This window comes from Barbatula barbatula (assembly GCF_947034865.1).
Source record: "Barbatula barbatula genome assembly, chromosome: 9".
NCBI classification, from domain to species: Eukaryota; Metazoa; Chordata; class Actinopteri; order Cypriniformes; family Nemacheilidae; genus Barbatula; species Barbatula barbatula.
Window position 1 is genome coordinate 9244511 of NC_136772.1, and position 20005 is coordinate 9264515.

The 20005-nt window shown below is 37.4% G+C and overlaps 1 protein-coding gene across 1 annotated transcript in view; it reads left to right on the top strand.

The window, feature by feature from the left end:
- Positions 1-18085, top strand: part of il1rapl1a (interleukin 1 receptor accessory protein-like 1a) — a 68182-nt gene extending 50097 nt beyond the window's left edge. The window contains exons 7-11 of the mRNA XM_079463520.1: positions 7164-7296; positions 10023-10168; positions 14223-14369; positions 14540-14710; positions 15544-18085. Of these exons, the coding sequence (XP_079319646.1) occupies positions 7164-7296; positions 10023-10168; positions 14223-14369; positions 14540-14710; positions 15544-16268 (1322 nt within the window). The 3' untranslated portion in view covers positions 16269-18085. The remainder of the gene's footprint in view (positions 1-7163; positions 7297-10022; positions 10169-14222; positions 14370-14539; positions 14711-15543) is intronic.
- Positions 18086-20005: the final 1920 nt, after the last annotated feature.

Below are 20005 nucleotides of genomic sequence, written 5' to 3' on the forward strand. Positions count from 1 at the left end.
ACACACAAACTCACACAAACAAATGCATTAACAGAGAAGTGGGGAGGATTTGTGCAGAGGTATTCAGAGAACACTTCTTAATATTAATCACCCTTGCCCAAAATAATACAGTTGTTGCTAAGCAACCATCGAGAAGAGGGCATTTCTCTTAATAAACATCTCAATTTATTATTGGGTAAGATTGGACACTGATATCTTTAAAGGAACAGAACAAAAACAGTTGGCGTGCAAAAAAGCTGCGTTTCCGTTGTTAGGATTTTGTGCTAAATAGCCTAGAACCAGATATTTGCGGTCTACAAGCCCATTTTCAGCTATCGGGCCACGGCTGTGGATTAAATGATTAATTTTTTATGCCATTTCCTGTTCATTCAAATCTAATCTTGTTTATTAAACTTTGCTATGTAATGCGCAGCAGGCAAATGAGAGATTGTAGCAGCCAATGAGCAGCAAGTTCTTAATTAGCCGATTCACATTTTTGATCAGTCCATCCAAGTTACATTAAAATGTTCAGTTCAATTTGAGAGAAAGAGCAGTAGAGGAATGACTAGACTTAATAAGAACAGACTGTCTTTTTCTTTATTCTAAAGTATTCACTATAGAGTTCTTTGTCCTACATTCTGGGTCCACAAGGGCACGATCCAATCAAGCACATGTGCCTGTTAGAGTCATCATGACCTTTCATGCACGGGCGGTTTATAACATGCCCTTTAAAGGAATGTTTCAGGTTCAGTACAAATGAAGCTCAATCGACAGCATTAATAGTGCAATGTTCATTACCACAGAAAATAGTCGTTGCTCGTATACTTTAGTTTAAAAACGTGGAATGATTGTGAATGGGCCTAACGATGAATTGCTGCTTGTGACAACTTGTGACATGCCCGCTACTATTTTTGTCACAGCAGAGTTATTATAGTTTTAAACTTTTTTCATATTTTGAATTGTCTTTTATTTTTATATTTATAGTTCTAATTTTTGTTTCTTTTTTTATTTAATTTATATGATTTATAGAGCTGAGGTCAAATTTACAGATCATGTCAACATTCAACAAAACATTTTTTCTAAATTTGCTACATGTGGGTATGGGACAAAATACAGAAAAGATGCTCGGTATTTGTTCTGACCTTAAATACAGCAAAGAACACAAGTTCATATTCACTTTTCACAGTACAAGTATTTAGAAAAAAATTAAATAAAATTATATTAGCTTTCATGTGTCTTGTCATGGTCTCGGTGTGTTTCACATTGGATGACTTCACTTCTGAGGTTTGATTTTGTTGTATTTCAACAGACACCGGACTGAAAGGGCCTCGATACATCTAGAAATTAAAATGTGTAAAGGTCTCTTAATCTTTTCCATGGCTGTATGTTTATTGTTATGTTCTTATATACAGTAAGTTTATTTATTTTTATTTGAGTTTCAGTTTAGTTTTGATTTATTTTCAGTAAAATTCATATTTTTCATTTTCATTTAGTAATTCTTTTTTGTCAATACATATTTTTCTTAACATAAATGTTCTAATAGCTTTAATTTTAGTAAACTATGATAACTTTGGGCCACATCCTTATAATTGAAGAATAATTAAGTTTGCTTCGAGAACAGTGATCTCATGACAGAAATCGCAATTTGGAGACGTTTACGGCCGCAAAATGACCCAGAAATGGCCGATGTTTGAGCCATATATTAGATTAGATTCAACTTTATTGTCATTACACATATACAAGTACAGTGTAACGAAATGTAGGATATATAAGACAGCCAACGTTTTCGCAAAGACACAACAAAAAAGTGACATTTCATTCACTTTCTCTGTGCTCCCTCTATCACCTACTTGTATCTATCTCTACACTCTTCTTTGATGCTTAACCTTTGACTGTATATCTTCTGCATCCCTGTAAAATGTTTGATCTCCGTCCTTTCTGTCCTTGCTTTAGCAGGAGGAAATCCTTTCATCTGACATTCAACACCACCCTGTCTTTCTTCTTTTATTGAGGTTTAGCTTGAGCCGTACCTTTAAACCATTTGCAAACCACCTGCCAATCTGTTAACAGACTCATACTCGCATACATTTAAAAGGCAGTATTAAACACATGCGTACACAAACGTGTCAAACATAGTCATTCACGGTCAAGCATCTTGAAACTGTTGAAAGTTACAAACACAACTGTCATTTTCTATAAACTGGAGCCCCAACCAAGGAATAATCTCACCAAATCAGATTTGCAGTCCAGAAATACCTCATTTATGTCCATCTTTGTTCAATTTGTCAGATATCCAAACTTTTTTATCAGTACATTGGGGGATTTGACTAGACAATCCCTCATGGCTGGCTCTTATGAAGTTGAAACTGAAGACGAGGAGGGAATTAGAGAACAGATCTATCAAATTCAAGTATAAAGAAATAGCTTATCTATTTATTCACTGTTGTTCCAATACCACACTTTTATGGATCTACTGTAAACAATAATTTTGAATCATTGGCTTACAAATGGACAGTGTTAAATACTTCTGTAAACTGATCAAAACGTTAGGGGTACTCGAGAACGCATTGCATTTCCAGTCTGATTTAACAGGAATTTGTGATTGTAAGAATGTGGCCTAGTCGTATCAATTAATGCGATGTGAGTCATACAAAAACAAAGTAATATGATTATTAGAAAAAACAACCCCTAAAATGAACCATCATGTTGCAAAAGCTGATTTTACTAAAATGCACCAACGAGCTTGTATAAATTCATACAAATTAGCCACCTTGTCAAATAGTTACGATAGTTATGCTGCGTTCCAGACACCTCGGATTTAGGATATTTCGGAAATCATTCCTGGAAGGGCCCTCTTTTATAGTTAATAAATAGTTGAAATGTTTTAATGTTATTCAATCTTTGATAACATTCATGTTGTAATGTTACTAAACACTTTTAATGGTTTTAAATCCAGTCGGTATTTCCAGGTTTGAGGTGGACAACGTCCTAAATCCGAGGTGTCTGGAACGCAGCATTAATCCGTCCTGATGCATATGGGATACCAGATATGCCCGTCAATAAACTATTCTGTCATTTGAAACGCACGCAACGCCCAGGTGTAAATGGGGGTCCGTTTCGCCTGATGAAAATTCCATTAAAATGTGATTTAAACTCCTGCCCACCTCAATTAGTCTTCCTTGTACTGTGACCACGTATCGTTGTGAAATTGTGGCTGAGATTAACCAACACCACACATGATCTCTCAGGGGTCCGAGCAGGTTTGAACCCACTGTCAGCTTTGGAAACAGACAGGAGAGAGAGAGAATGCTGAGAGGGAAGAATAGAGGCGGCTGGTTGAATACTTAAGGGTCTGCTGACATGCTGATATATCTGGATTCGGATTTATTTTGGAGATTGAAATATTCTCTGGAGAAATTCAGTGTGAGGGGGGATGGGGACATTTCTGTCAGCATCTTGTGTGTGCGCGCCTGCTTTTGTATTGGAAGACCATTTTAACATCCTACTTATCTAGAACAGTTGTGTGCGTATTTCTGCGAGTCTGTTTTATAATAGAAAACTTTCTCTTTGTTCGCAAATCTCCCTTTACAATTCAAATGTGCCGGGAGCTCCAAAAAACGGATTAAAGAGTTCTAATTGTCTTTTCTTTATCATTTGCACACTCTTTTAGTGTCAAATACTGCAAGCGCGCACACGTTTAACATCCCGGGCTCGGTGTGAGAGTGTCGAGGCTGGGTCTCTATTATGACATCACAAAGAAAGGATGAGGGGAGGACAAGGAGTATGAAAGGATTTGCGGAGGAGTACCTGTTCACAAAGCCGTATTCTATAGGCCTACCGATAATTAAAGTCTTACATGTCCCCATTGGGTTGCACTGCTGAGGAACAAATCAGCAGATGAATTAGAGGAGGGGGTAAAAGAAAAAAGGGGATTCAGTGGCCTTAGCTGTCTTTTAGTGCAGAATCTTGAATTTTAAGTGAAGGTCAGAATGTTGGTGTATTAAGTCTCTAGTCGTTCAAGGATGCGCGATGTCTTAGGCATGGAAAGTGTGTTTGTATGTGCGCGCGAGCGTCTTCACGAGAATGCCCGGTCAATGTTTCCGCAGTGTCGCTAAATGGAGCGAGCAAACAGCTCGCTAAACTTGCACGCCTTTCATTCACACACACACTGAGGGGGAAACAGCAAAATGGCTGGTTAGGGCTCAGAGCTCCCTCTGGTGGACGACATTATGAAACATCTGCGGCTTCTAGCTATTTTCTAAATCTAAATGATGCATTGAAATTGCTAAATGAGTCTATATTTGTAGCGGGTTATCCCCTGATTAGGAGGCAGAACGAGCTTTTGAAGACAACAGGGAACAGAGGAACTAGACGTTTTCAGGAGTAAAACAATAGTGCTTGCAAGGCAACAAAAGAATACTGTGAAAAAGCTTAGGTTTTGAGCTTTTACTCTATTTAAATGATATGCTGCATCAGATCTCTTTAGACTTTGTTCAGGTCACGATACACAGCACGTGATTCGTATTGTGTTTGATGTTTCTGTAATGCAAAGACATCCTCTTTTAAGTTTAAAACTTGTTGGGTAAATAGAACAGGAACAGACCGATCATAATTCAGCATGAATTACAACATTACAATTTATATGCAAATATTAGGCTACCATGACAAAACCACTGTTTTATTTTGGATGCTGAACATTCTTTTTAGTGTTTAAGTGACTGTAATCTTACTTTTTATGGTTATTCAACCGAAAACTGCGCGCAAAGCTGGAACGGAAAATGTACATTAAACAGTTTGTGCTGCATTAATTGCAGAAATTTGAGGAGACGAAGAAAGAGATTTGCATTTCCCCAAGGAAATACCAGTGCTTACAAGGCAAAAAAGAAATAGTGTTACAGTGTTAAGTAAGGTAAGATTTGGGATTATGGATCTGAATAAATGAAATTTGCTCTTGTAATGACACTGTGCGAGACACATTACATGACTACAGTAGTCCTAGCAGTTGAATGCATACAAGAAAGAAAAGACCAATCACAATTCGCAAATAAATATAATGAATTATATTTTGTTATTATAAGAATCTGAATGCTGAACGTTACTTTTAAGCCTGGCGAAATAAATAGCAAACCTAACATTAAATGTGTTTCCATCGTGGTTTATGCGCCTTTCTTCCTATCGAAAAGAAAATGTATCAACTTCATGTATCAACGCATACATTCTTTATGCTCATTTTCAAAATTTAAGTGCATCTTTGTTTCTGTACATTTTATGCTATATTCTAAAATGAGCGTTAAAATTGGTGGATGGAAACATGGCTTTAGAAATTATCTAAAAAGCCTTGATGCGGTGGTCACAATAAGTGGGTCAAGCTGAATTGCTACCTGAAAAGATTGTAAAAAATAACAATATTTCTGAAGAAATTGTGCTACAGTGTGCAAATGTCACCACCTAAATTCTAGGTTATTCTGAGTGAATGCCAGGGCGTTGCTGTGCTATTGCTAATGCTTTCTGAGTGGTTGTTAGCGTGATGCTGTACGGTTGCTAGGTTCTCAAAAGAGACTGCCCACAGATCTCTGATTTTAGATTTTACTTTAGTTTAGATATATCTTGTATTCTAACCTTGAATATGAGCAATAGTGACACCTAACTCAGCCTTAGCAAGTGCCACTAAAATAATATGAAAAACTGCATAGTAAAGAGACAAGATTCAGTCCAGAGAGAGTGAGTTGGAGGAGGGTTAATCCATTACAGGTCTGATGACAGGTCAGGTTATTGGCTGAATAAATATGATTTATTTATTCTAGTCCATTGAGAACACAACTGTTTTCAAAGATTCGCCGCCTGTCTTCATTTATTTATAATAGGTGTACGGACAAACAACATTGTACCGTGTCTACAAATCTGATTTATAACTACATACATACATACTACATAACATTGTACAAATGTCATTTGTGTTTATTAGCATACGTCACACTAGCACACGTTAGACCCTGCCTCTGTTTAATTCTGTGACTTGAGTACAGTATGTGGGCATGGTGCTGTTTTATAGAATTATGATCTCAGTGTCTCTTTGATCAAATGCTCCACATGTATTTCGCATCCTGATGAGAGACAGACGCTATTTCTGGTTTGTTTGGGGGCCCCGAGCAAGATCTTCCCTGGTGCTGGGCCCTATTCGTTAGCAGTCTAAAGACATGCCTAATTAATGTCAAACACTTGACAAACATCACAACATTTAGGCAGAAATGTCACCTCATCCGCAACTAAAGAAAGAAATGAAGACGTGTCTGAAACCGCTTAAGATTCTTATTAAAGGGACAGTTCACCCTAGAAAAATATGATGTGCTAATTTTCTCGCCCTCAAGTTGCGTCAAATCCCGTTGGTCTGATGAACCCAGAGAAAGATATTTGGAAGAATGCTTGTAACCAAACAGTTCTTGGCCACCATTGACTTCCATTGTAGGAAAATTACTATGGTTGTCAATAGTGACCCAGAATTATTAGCTTTCCTAGATGCTTCAAAATATTTTATTTCGTGTTTAAAAAAGCAATTTTCCTTGACTACGGTTGTCAATGGTGACCAAGAATGGTTTGGTTCTTGACATTTTCATTTTTGGGACTGTTCCTTTAAGCCAATGTGCATCTGAAATGCACACGTAGAGTTTATAGCCTACAGATTTGGTTAATTCGATCTGGAAAGGACTAACCGGGATTCTCCATTGTACTTTTGAATTAAATTTCAGGAATAATCCATGCTCCACCATACACAGGTAATTACTTTAGAGGATTAGATTGAATAGATTGCGATGATTATAGAGAGTTCATTAGAAATATTAAAGAAATTTGAATAGCTACATATTATTCAATGATATCTGAAAGAAATAGTATTCTAGTACATAATGCTACATGGAACAAACACTTTCTCTGTCCTTCCAATTTCTTTCCTCCAGCACACGCCATTGTGAGAAAGCTTGTCAGTTGCCATTGACCACAGGGAGGCCCCCTAGTGTCCATTGCAGGAAATTAGTCATTATCTTTGGCTTCATAAGCACAGTATGAGCCCAGAAATTTCTTACAGAAGGCAACAGCCCCAGGCAAAGAACGATAGCGTACAAACCACACAAAGAACATGAAAGATGTTTGTATCAATGTGTAATCGCAAACCTGTCTGCCTTTCTCAGGAAGCATGCTGAACCTGACGTGTCGAGCATTCTTTGGCTACAGCGGCGACATCAGTCCGCTCGTCTACTGGATGAAAGGAGAGAAGTTCATAGAGGACATGGACCAGAGTCGCATTCGAGAGAGTGAAATAAAGTAAGACAACACAATGGTAAAAGCAAATGATAAAGAATAATGAATTATGAATAAATCACACAGACATCATACCGAAAAGCTGAGAATGCATGAGCACAAACAGGGTTGCATGCAAGTTACACATCAAAGAATCGACCATTTAAAAAAAACAATACTGAAACCATCAGCAAAATTTGGTAAAGACATGATTTTTCTTGTCTTATTTGACAAAGATGTCTTGCTGGGTAGAAATTAGTATATCAGCACAGTACACAGTTCTGTATGAATATACTGTACATATCACAGTATGGAAAAACTGACTCATTACAGCATTTCAAAGAGTGTTAGTCATATCTTTCACTTTCTGGCGGGTGTGTAAGAGAGGTTTCTCTATATTGCCGTCTTAGTTGATAGATGGATTTTGAAATGGCATTGAAAGAGGACCACACGTGTATAATTACTGCGAGGGATTTGATAACTTCAATCTTAATGAATGGCATTGTGAGTCAACTCTAATAACTGGAATAGTTCTCTCAGTCCTTTCAGTCATGGGCAGCTTCACACAGAGGGACTGCTGAAAAATAGCTGAAAGTGATTATAGCTCAATTGGACTTGTGTTATGATGTTTGAATTCATGGGTGGAATTCTGCAGGTTAAAACAAATGTGTGTAGATTCCACCTGGGCCTACTTATGGCATAAAATAAACTTGTAGGAAACAATAATCACAATAATCATCAATGTAGTCATTTAGTCATTTGTACCACAAACAAACAAACAATATAATTACATAAATAATGACAGTTTACAAACAGGTTTTCAGGAAAATAAGCCTTCAAATAACTTAAAGTCGTCCCTGCACATTTAACTGGGATATGAAAAAAGGACATATTTTACTTCTAACAAAAAGCACCATGGTGATACTTTGTTTGGTGGAAATGCACCATAGCAATACTGCTGTTGTCTTTGTATTACTGAAAGCAAGATGTTCCAAATTTTCATTCTCAAGACCCACAGAAATGTTTTTTTTTTATGTAAAACAATGCATTCATTACCTATAGTCAATGAATAAAAGGCCATAGTTAATTTTTCTGGCCATTTTACAAATTAAATATAAGTTATATAATATGTCTGGATAGTTCACTCAAAAATGTGTTTATTTACTCTCAAGTTTATCAAAACCTGAATCTGACACTTTTTTCTTGGGTGGAATGCAAAAGAAGATATTTTGAGAAATGTCTCAGTGGTTTTGTGTCCATACAATGGAAGACAATGGGAGCCAAAATTGTTTGGTTACCAACATTTTCAAAATATCTTCTTTTATGTTCTGCGGAAGAAAGAAGGTCATACAGGTTTGAAACGACAAGAAGGTGAATAAATGATGAAGAATTTTCGTTTTGGGATGAACTGTTCCTTTAAATGCAATACCTACATATGTATTGGTAAGATATCAAAATTGCTAGTCATTAATGAAACTGTTTTTGAACGACCCACCTTAAAGGGGAAGTTCACCCAAAAATCTACTTTGTGTGATTTTTTTCCTCACCCAGATGACGTTAAACATGTTTAGAGAACTTCTGCAGTCTTCGGAGCACAAATTAAGATATTTAGGTGACATCCGAGAGATTTCCGGTGCTTTGACTCACATGCGTCAAAGTGCTCTCGTCCAAGAAGACGAAGAAGAAATGCTCTCGTGAACGCACGCCATACACTGACCAGACAGACGAGAATATATCGATTAAAGTCCGTCTTTTGGTTTGTTATTCGCACGTAAAGCATTCTCGTCGCTCCAAAAAATTCAACTGAGCCACTATGTGCGGATGGACCAATTTTACAATGTCTTTAGTACTTTTCTGGACCTTGGTCCAAAAAATTACACCATGGTGTCTCTGAGTAGGCCTGGAAATCTCTCGGATATCACCTAAATATCCTCTAAACATGTTTAAAGTAATTTGGGTGAGTAAAAAATCACCCAAATTTCCCCTTTAACACACCATATGACCCACAAGCAGGTCCCAGTTCAGATTGAATCCCCCTTAATTCACTGCTAATAAATCAACACCGTGGCATTTTCTTTTTAAATCAACAGCATCAACTATTGTTGATAATCATATTATTACTTTATAACCAAAGTATAATTTAGAGAGCATTCAAAAAACTGTTGCTTTAAAAATGATCCCACTGTGAAATGGCATATTAAGTCCAAACGCGACTGCGCTTTAAATGCTCACTGAGATATAGACAGTACATTTTCAATTACTGATATCACAAGCTTGTATATGAGCCTATTTATATCTAGCAGGGGCGGTCGCTGCGATGACACGCTGTTATTAATTCCCCTGTCTGAAGGAGCTAGATCAGAGCAGTGCTGAATACGTCCTAATAACACGAGGAAATGTATCGTACAGCATGCATCCAAGCATTTGCATTTACATGCAGTTATGCAGCAGCAATGTCAGCATCTTTTAAATGAAATTTCAGTTTCAAATGCTTCGGCCGGGACAAACAAGAGAGTGGATGCATGTTGCTATAATTAAATGAGAGCTCCATTTGTTCAGTGCCAACCAAACCCAAAAAAAAAAAGTCCTTCCAAAATTTGTAATCTCCACAAGCTGCTCGGTCTAAAATATATCCCCAAAAGATGAATTCATTAAACTGCTTTTTATTCCACAACACCCCGGCTGTATCGATCGTTTTTTTACCTGGACCATCTGTGATAAGTAGCTCATGGTGTTGCTCTTTTTGCCAGGACCATCAGGGAGCACCTGGGTGAGCAAGAAGTGTCCATTACACTGACCATTGATTCGCTGGAGGATGGCGATTTGGGAAATTATTCCTGTTATGCAGAAAACGGCAACGGGAGACGGCAAGCCAGCGTACAGATTGGAAAACGAGGTAGCGTATTAATAAAGCACGGCACGCCAGCACATATGGTCAAAATTATGATCTAAACAGCAAAGGATTAGATTACCAGGAAATAACAAGTACTTTAAGTTGTTTTGAAAAATGACGAATATGAACTTTCATATACAATAAAAGACAGTGACCAAGGGCTCTGAAGCTCTAAAATGATGGAAAAGCACCATCAAATTCATAGAATGATTTATTCTTATATCTTGTAAAGCCTGCTTTGTGCGAGGAATAAATAAACATCACTGACGTTATTTATTATTCGTTGAAAATCATTTTCGGCTAAGCTCTCAAATATCATTCGCACGTCCACGTATTGCTTGGTACGCAAAGTTTAAATATGTGCATGCACAATGATATTTGAGTGCTACGGTGGAGGAAAGATTTTCAGTAAACAATGTTATGAATTGCACAAAGTCACTGTAGAAGACTTTGAATGTATAGCATGAGACTACTTTACTGAACATTTCGGAACCTGGCAGCCTGGTCATTGTCTGATTCATTGTATTGAAAAGAGCATCTCGGACATTTCCAAAAATGATTCCTTTTGTGTTCCACTTCTGAAAGTAAGTCATATGGGTTTGGGGCGAATAAATGTTGACAGAAGTTTGGTTTTTGGGCGAACCATTCCTTCAATGTGCTATGGTAGTTCTTTAGATAAACAGCACAGCTTGTTCCCGTGTCTCCTGCCCCTTTTCAGTCTTTCTTTCTCTTCTTCAGGGAAATACATCAGCCTCTAAAATTCGCTCTCTTTTTGCGAGAGCCGCTTTGAAGGCGTCCTATCTTCTCTTTTAATGGCTGTTCAGAGGAAGAGACAGCTTCAGCAGTTCAGACATATTCTCTCCCTCTCAGCCCAACTCAAAACTATTCAACTGTTCTCTCTCTCTTTCACACATGCACGCACACAAATAAATGAATACACACACATACATACTCTTTCAACTCGTCTCAGCCGTATATACACATTCATGCCGATAATCTCAAAGCACACATAAACACAGACCAAATCTCTCATGTGCACACGCTCTCTTTCAGCTCACTGCTAAGCACACGCACACACACGGTTTGAGAATCAGCGTCCCTGAAGCATCTGAGTGTACTTTGTGTGTTTTCCTCCATTAGCTATTGCACTGCTGGTACACAGAGGCTGATACGAACATCATTAGCACTTAATCATTCTGAAGTCAATTCTTATTTCTCTCCCCTCGCGTATGTGGTTCTGCCTTTTCCTTTTGTTCATTTGTTTGAAGGAATTTGGTGTGTGAATTGAGCTTGCCCTGAATCAAGCCTCCTGAAAAGACCAGCTTAGCATGAATTTATGTGCTGGTTTGGTGGTAATCTCTTGATAGAGCAGCAAAGTCATGGTGGTCTTTCTTGTGAACTAGCAATATATTCCTAGTTCAGAAGCCTAGTCCATGCTGGAGACAAGCATCCAAAACAACTCGTATGTTGCTGGTCATTATTACAGGTATTATAACCATACAGGAGATATTTCCAGCTATGGATGAAATTAGGAGACCACTGCAACCTTATGGTCTCTGATTTATAATTTTTTCTGGTTTTCCGAAATTTACTTTTTATAGGTGGGATATTCTACAGAATTGGTTTTATTCATACACATTGTATAATATCAAAAGGTACACATTTCTAGTCATTGTGCAGTTAATTTTCATATTTTAATTTCAGAATTTTTTTGAATGTTCCTCCTCTCGCCAAGATTTCTATATTAATATAATATAATTAATATAATATTTCTAATAATATGATAAGAAGTATTATGTTTAAATATTAAGATTTTCACATTAACATGTAAATCAATAATCTTTCTTTGTAAAAGGCATAAAATGGATCATACAGATTTCATACAGAGTTAAGGATTAATTAGTTTGTATATACATTGAACCAAACACTATCATAACATCTTATAATGTTAATATAATTTAATATACTTTACTTTTGATAAAATATTTAATATTCCGGTCGTGACACACAAATATTCAGTAGGGATGGTAATGTTTTGGTAGTGACCACAGTATTTAATTTGCACAGTTGAATCGGACTTTCAACATTTTATGTTAATACAAATAACTAACTATGTTGCACATACGCAGCCAGCACATAAGCCAGACACGCATCTGACAGTTAATATCTCATAAACCTACAGCTGGCAAACTGTTTCACTACTAAAACATACTAAAATACTAATGATTTGCATAAGTGCAGAGTTTGGTTTATTTCCCCCAAAAATAGGCCATTGCACATTGAGTCTGATATTTGCGTCCGAAAATACGACCAAACTTTGTGTCAATCACATTTACACACTGCCTCCGATATTTTCGTCTATCATAAAATATTCTGACTGGGTTCAATTTCCTGCGTTTTTTTCATCTGTAGCAAGCATTTTGACAATCCAGAGACACCATTCAAACGAGCACCGAATACAAAAAAAACGCATATGAGAATTTCGGATTGTACTGTATCTGCAAAGACCTTAAATGTTCCTTTTTGTTTTCTGTTCACTACCAAAACATAAATTCGGCACAACCGAAACCCAGTGATACGTTTAGGTCGTTTAGGTCGTGACTGTTTTGATAGTGTCAATTTTTGAATACTTTTGAGCCTAGCTCAAAGATGCTAATCAGCACATGATTAGCAAGCACAGTTCTGAACAGATATACAGACATCAAAATTACATTTTATGGAGTATGTCCAAGAAAAATGTTTGCTTAATTGCAGAAAAAAAGATGTTTGGTGCTGACGTGAAAAGTCAGACTTTTGAACCAATGTACTCACTATGTAGCTAATAGAGAAAGGGACATAAAAAATATAGAGGTGTGGCTAAAATCAGTATCGGTAGTGACATAAAAAATCAGGGCACATTTTTTTACATAAAGTTTAATAATTTAAAAATAAAATATACATAAATATTTTTTGGAACTTAACTTTCTTAAAAACACCAAAATATTTTTTTTAAAACAACAATGGAAAAAAACATTTTCATAAGTTGAAATTCAGGGCTTTGGGAAACCAATCTCCCAATTAAAAGTAACCTGTAAATTATTATTTTTATACATTACGCTTACTGATATTATAAATATTACTGTGGGTTTCAATAGATAATAGATAATATCTTAGTAAACAACTAAGATTTGAATACTTGAATCCTTTTTAAATGTTTTTTTTTTATGTGGGACAGCAGTTAACACAAATTCTGAGAATGGCACAGGTATGTGTGGAATGAACATTTTTGCATCGCTCCATGAATCTTTCTCCCATATTCTAAATAAAAATATAGTTTTTTTATTGAGTTTGTTTGCATCCTTAATTTTTGACTAGTCCAGTATTTTTCCTGCAAAGTTTTCAGTCCTCGAGAACTGCAAAGAAAGCAATTATGTTACTAATGTTTATTTTTGTATAAAGTTCTTATGTATTTAAGAAGAAAAATATTTGATGGTATGGGTTTCTTTCCCAAAGCTGTAGTACATAACTCAGATGTAGTAAAATAAGATTGCGATTACCAGGTTATGTTGGAGTATCCAAAAACTATGGTACATCAATATAGTAATCATACAGTAATGTGGTACTGAATCCATCTCTTTACAGTAAAGCTGCTGCAGTGTTTTTTGCGAGCTGGTAAAGTACAATTTTGTGATAGGCACATTTTTAAGTTATTCTTTATGTACACATTTAAATGAAAACACTGACAACATGTCGCAAACAAAACTGGGTACAATAAGTGTGGTTCCCATTTTGAGTACTTGTGGCAGGTAGATTAAAAGTGGAATTTGCTTATTACAAGTTAGTGGACTGTTTATGTTCTTAGACATTTGGGGTGTAAATGAGGTATTCTGTACTGAGAATGAATTGGTGTTTGCTTTTTAACTATACATGTAAAAAAAGAGGAATGTTAAAATGTCAGTTTGAACAGTTTTATATATTTTGAAATATAATTGTTAAAATAAAGTTGTATTTAAAATTCAAATTCACTCTCTCTCCATCTCTCTCTCTCTCTCTGTTGTTTTTGTTTCATCTCTCGCAGTAGAGCTAATGTACACAGTGGAGTTGGCTGGTGGATTGGGTGCCATTCTTTTGCTCTTGGCTTTGCTGTTGTCTATATATAAGTGCTACAGGATCGAGCTGCTGCTCTGCTACAGGCATCACTTTGGTGGAGAAGATACAGACGGAGGTAAACGCAGCACACACTCCCCCTACTGTACTTACTGAGTATAGCACTGCAGCAACCACCACTGTATACTGTACACTTCCTTTAACAGAAGCTTTGTGAGATACAAAACATTTGGTTTTTATTTCAACTCATTTTCCTCAATATCTGCTTCCTGTTCTTTCTCCCTTCAGAAAATAAAGAATACGATGCCTACCTGTCATACAGTAAGGTGGAGCTTGATCAGTGGGGTCAGGAATTACAGGAAGAGGAGCGATTTGCTCTGGAGATCCTCCCGGATGTCCTGGAGAAACATTACGGCTACAAGCTCTTCATCCCCGACCGAGATCTAATCCCTACCAGCAGTATGTGCAGAACGTGTGTTATGTGTGCGTATGTCCGCGTTAGTGTGTTTGTAAATGTTTAAACATGTTCACAGCAAAATGTTTGACGCTCTAAGGCATCGTTGCTGGTGAGGTTTTAGGAAAAGCATAGGTCACAGAGGAAAACACCTTAGACAGAGATTTCGGAAACATCACTAATTATACAGAACTAATGAAAGCTAAATGTGGCATTTTCAGCTTATGAACACAACAAGAGTGCGCTGGGTTTACCTTGCCTTCTAATGTCTGCTGCTAAGTAATTAAATCATTTGTAATTAAAATCTAATTAAACCCCCTCGTCTGCAATAGTATGATCAGAAAGCCTTATGTTAGCTAGCAAACAGTGGAATCAAAAGAATACAAAACTTTTTTTAGACTCTTTGTTGTGTAGAATTTGGTCCATGAATTTAAACTCCCAAATATTGTCATTTTTTCATTGCGAGCCATCTGTTTATGTGACATTGTATGTTCGCATCATGATTTGATGTTGTGTCCAGTGTTTTTGCCCTGTATGTGTGCCGTGTCTGAAAGCTGAATGTTTATGTCCAGGTATGAGCAGTGATCATTACCAGGATGACACACATCTTCTTAGAGGTACAGCTTTCTTTTAATGCAAAGTCATTGACACGCGTGCACAGCGCACGCATCACGCATACAGTTCTGCATGTGCATTGGTCAATGTGTTGTTCATGAGTGACTGCGGTTGTTGCGTCTTGTGTGTTCGTCTACTTTTGTCCGTTACTGTCTTTTCAGCACCTGTAATCTGAATCGTTGCATCTCACGATCTCTCTCTTTCTCGTTCCACTGTCCTGTAGCGTACATAGAGGACGTGTCTCGCAGCGTAGACATGAGTAAACGACTGATCATCGTGCTGACCCCGAGCTACGTGCTGCGTCGCGGATGGAGTATATTTGAGCTGGAGTCCCGTCTGCGCAACGCTCTGGTCTCGGGGGACGTCAAAGTGATCTTAATCGAGTGCGCCGATCTGCGAGGAGTCATTAACTACCAAGAGGTGGAGGAGTTAAAACACTCCATTAAATGCCTGAGCGTGGTGCACTGGAACGGTCCACAGAGCAACAAGCCCGGTTCGCGCTTCTGGAAGCAGCTTCGCTACACCATGCCCTACCGCCGACCCCAGCAAACCCTGACCAATCATGCGCTGGACGCCGGCGAACCCGGCCCCTTCGCCGACCTGCAGACCGTCTCGGCCATCTCCATGGCCACGGCGACGTCCGCCGCCATGGCGCCTGCTCACCCCGAGCTGCGTCCGTCCCTGCGGAGCTCTTACCGCTCGCATTCGCTGGCACGGCAGAAACACTCGCACTACCGCAGCTACGACTACGAGCTGCCCTTCACGGCCGGAGGCACGCTGCCACCCCAGCACACCTACTGCAACCTGCCTCTCACCCTCCTCAACGGGCAGCGACCCGTCAACAACAAGACCCTGCGCCCCCAGCATAGCCTGGACGAACACCACGGCAACAACGCGATGCTTCCCCTGCTGCCGAGAGAGACGAGCATCTCCAGTGTTATCTGGTAATACTAGGACCAAGAAGAAAAGCATGTTCAGTTTAAGCTGCTGTAGCCAGACCATGGCTCATGGGAGACTTAATACGCTCATGTGGCAGGTATACAGCACGGGACACACCGAGGTTAGTGGGTTCCTGTGAGCAAAACGATCATTCTGTCTACGGTAAGTGGGTCTGAGGACGTCTTACCCCCTAAATCTTCTTCTGGGCATTGCTCCAGCAGCGAGGGATTACATAGTGCCATACCAGTTTTATCTAGCTGGGACTGTAGGCGTGAACTGAGCATTCAAAGTCACACCACACAGAGGTATACAGGGTCTCGTGTAGATGTTAGTGTTATATTTGTAGCACCACCGTCTTCCGTCTTCACGTTTGGTTTGATCTCGCCATCCTTATTTTTAGCATTCAATGCTTTCCTGTCTTTTGTTCTTTTCCTTTTTTAAGTTGGACGTGGACATTTGATGGAGATGCATTTTTTTCTACCCGTTTTTGAAGATGGACTGAAATAGCCTATGATTTAACTATTGTCATTTTGCTCGAAAGCTACTGCGTTTCGTTCCGTTTCCGTTGTCCAACGTAAGGTATGTATTTATGGTTTAAATTGCAGATTTATCGAAAAAGAAAATATATCACAAATTATGCAAAATATACGAAGGCCTAAAGGATGGGTTGATGGAGGCGGTGCTGTCTTCTCTCAGCAAAAGTGCAGGAGGAACAGCACCCTTTCTCAAATACTAAAGGGGATTTTAAATGACGAGAAATCTATTTTTATATCTGAAGAGTGCTGTTTCTCTCTAATATCACAGGGTCATTGGGACTATGGGACTGAAGACTCTTATTTGTGAATCTGGATATTTTATACTGTTTACTATATTGTCCTCATCTGTGGGAAAAAACCTGAAATGTTTTATGTTAACTTGCGAAACAATAACCAATTACATTTTTATGTTTCGTTTCTTTGTGTTGCTTTATTGGGTTTCATTTATTGATACTTTGGGTGGTTCACAGGTAGACCTTTACACATTTCTAATCCGTTTAACTCTCAGTCTAATGTCATAACTCACTGGATATATGCTTGTCTTTTTCTCCTCCAGCTGCTGTGTAACTCAGATACATGCTGGCATGTTTCACAGGGAAACACAGGCCTGTAAACGGACATTCTGTCACAGAGTGTAAATCTAAATATTGAATACATAAAAGATACCATATGGTTTAATAAATGCCCAAAGTCAACTTTATGTATTTGTTGTATCTTGTCTTATGGCAGCATGTACTGACTTTAAGGGGGGGGAACAAACTTAGAAACAAAGTCAAAATAAAATCGTTTTACAGTAAGAGGTCTAACTGTAAAAAAAATCTGAACTATTCCTGTAAGTTTCTTTCTGTATTTTCTTATTTTACAAATTTGCAAATTCTGTTGCAAAAAAAAGGTTGTTTATAAAATGAATTAGCATTATGTATGAATGTTTACCTCTTGAGTATGCATAGAGACTAGTTGTGTATCCTGATTTGAATATTTACTGTATTATGAACAACAGCTATCTCAGAGAGATATGTAATCTCTCTAGAGGCACAATCATTTTTCTTTTATATTGTTTCTCACTGTGTACAGTAAAGTCACAAACCACTATAAGCTTTTTGTGTGTGTTTGTATGTATGCATGGTTAGAGAGGTGTCACCAATTAACATCAGTTCTGATCTTTTGATCTTTTCTTTTAGGTTCACGTGAGTTGCCCCTTGCATTTTAAGCAAGTTACTTAGTACTGAATGCTACAGTTGAATAGACAGTTTCACAAAATTGAATTTTAGGTATATCAATCCACTTTTTAAATAAAAAACAAATGAGAAAAGATATGTACTTATTTCTGTATTACTACTGTAAATATGTGTGGCATGGCTATGATCAGTTGGATTACTAGATCATTTTTAATTTTTTTACCTTAACTAATATTTAAAAACTTCTTAACTTAAGACCTCTTACAAGCACTAAACTTAACCCAGTCTTACAGTTTTCTCATAACTCATTATCAAATATCTTAGACTTCCTTTCTAAATGTCTTTACTTTAAACCTACAAAGTTACCTATAACTTAAATAGACTAAGCATAAAACCTTCACATTTACATTTAGTCATTTAGCAGAAGCTTTTATCCAAAGCTTTTATCCAAAGCTTACAAATTAGGTATCAAATGGAAGCAAATAGAATTGAAAGACAAGAAAAGTGATAGAAGTCAGAACTAATGGGTCAGGTGCTGACTGAAGAGATGTGTTTTAGCCGATTCTTAAAGATGGCTACAGAAACTGCTGATCTAGTAGCAGCGGGCAGATCATTCCACAAATGTGGAACAGATCCAGAGAAGGTGCGTGAGAATGATTTTTTCCCTTTTTGGGATGCATTGCACTTTCAGTGATGGATGTTATATAAACGGGGGATATAACGCTCATGGATTTGGAGATTGTTTGAAACTGACACTTACACAATAAGCCTAATGAATGTAACATTTAGCCTACAATGCTATTTTAATTTATTAACATAAGTACAGTATGTTCATTGTTATCTTTTTAAAAAATTGTTGATATAAAAACAGTATGATTTTATAAAATTAGTATGATAAATATAATCTTATAGCATATGGCACAGTATTTAGGGCAAACACACATCCATTAGAGATTATTTGCCAATCAGTCATTAATGATTGACTGAAATAATGAATGAATGCAGACAAGGTTTTTTGGTTACAGAATGGCAACGACAAGATAGTTAATAAACATTATGTAAATGAAAATGTAGGCCTATATAAAACACAACTGTTAATAAACGTATTTACACATAAGATAACATATGTGTTTATTCAACCACAGATAAATATATACAAGTACAGCAAATTATGTGCAAAACTCCAGCACCTCAAAGTAGTAGATTTTCTAGTAAATTCTGGGGTATGTATACATAACAGTAGGCCTACATGTTTATGGAACATGTCTCTTGAGCTTTGATTAATGGGTTACTTCACACAAAAATGAAAATTCTGTCATCTTTTACTCATCCTCAGATTTTTCTAAACCTGTATAAATTTATATTTGGAAGAATGTCAGATCTCACGCCCCAATTGACTTCCATATTATTTATTTTCCATATTATGGCAGTAAATGGGGTATGAGAGCCGACATTCTTCCAAATATCTTTCTGTGTGTTCAGCCCAACGAAGACATTTATACAGGTTTGGAACAATCTGAGGGTGAGTAAATTCCATTCCAATCCATTTTTGGGTGAACTATCCATTTACGCCGGCTCAAAACTCTCCCTTGTGGAAGATAGCAGAAGATGCTTTATTAATGCAGATACGAATCACGTCCATTTACAGAATTTACTACATTTCAAGTGGAGCTATTTGAAAGTGAACCGAAATTCAGTTTGACTATAATCTAATATTAATCAGAATTATAAATATTTAACGTGTTAAAAAATATGTTGGAATCAAGTGAAGAGTGCAGCAATCATTTTGACAACTCGCCAGACAACGACACTGCACCACATGTAGTCATGCAGTGTATAATTTTGTGATATGTTTTTGAGTATGCACTGCTTCAGCGATAAAAGACAGACAGTAAAGAAGACATGCCATATGTTTTATACACTGTAGTTACAGTCATTACATAAATCCTCTGTCAAATAATAATTTGCTCACTCCAGCCTGATACCCGCCCACGTTTTAACAAAGCGAAATGTGATTGATCGCTTCACATGT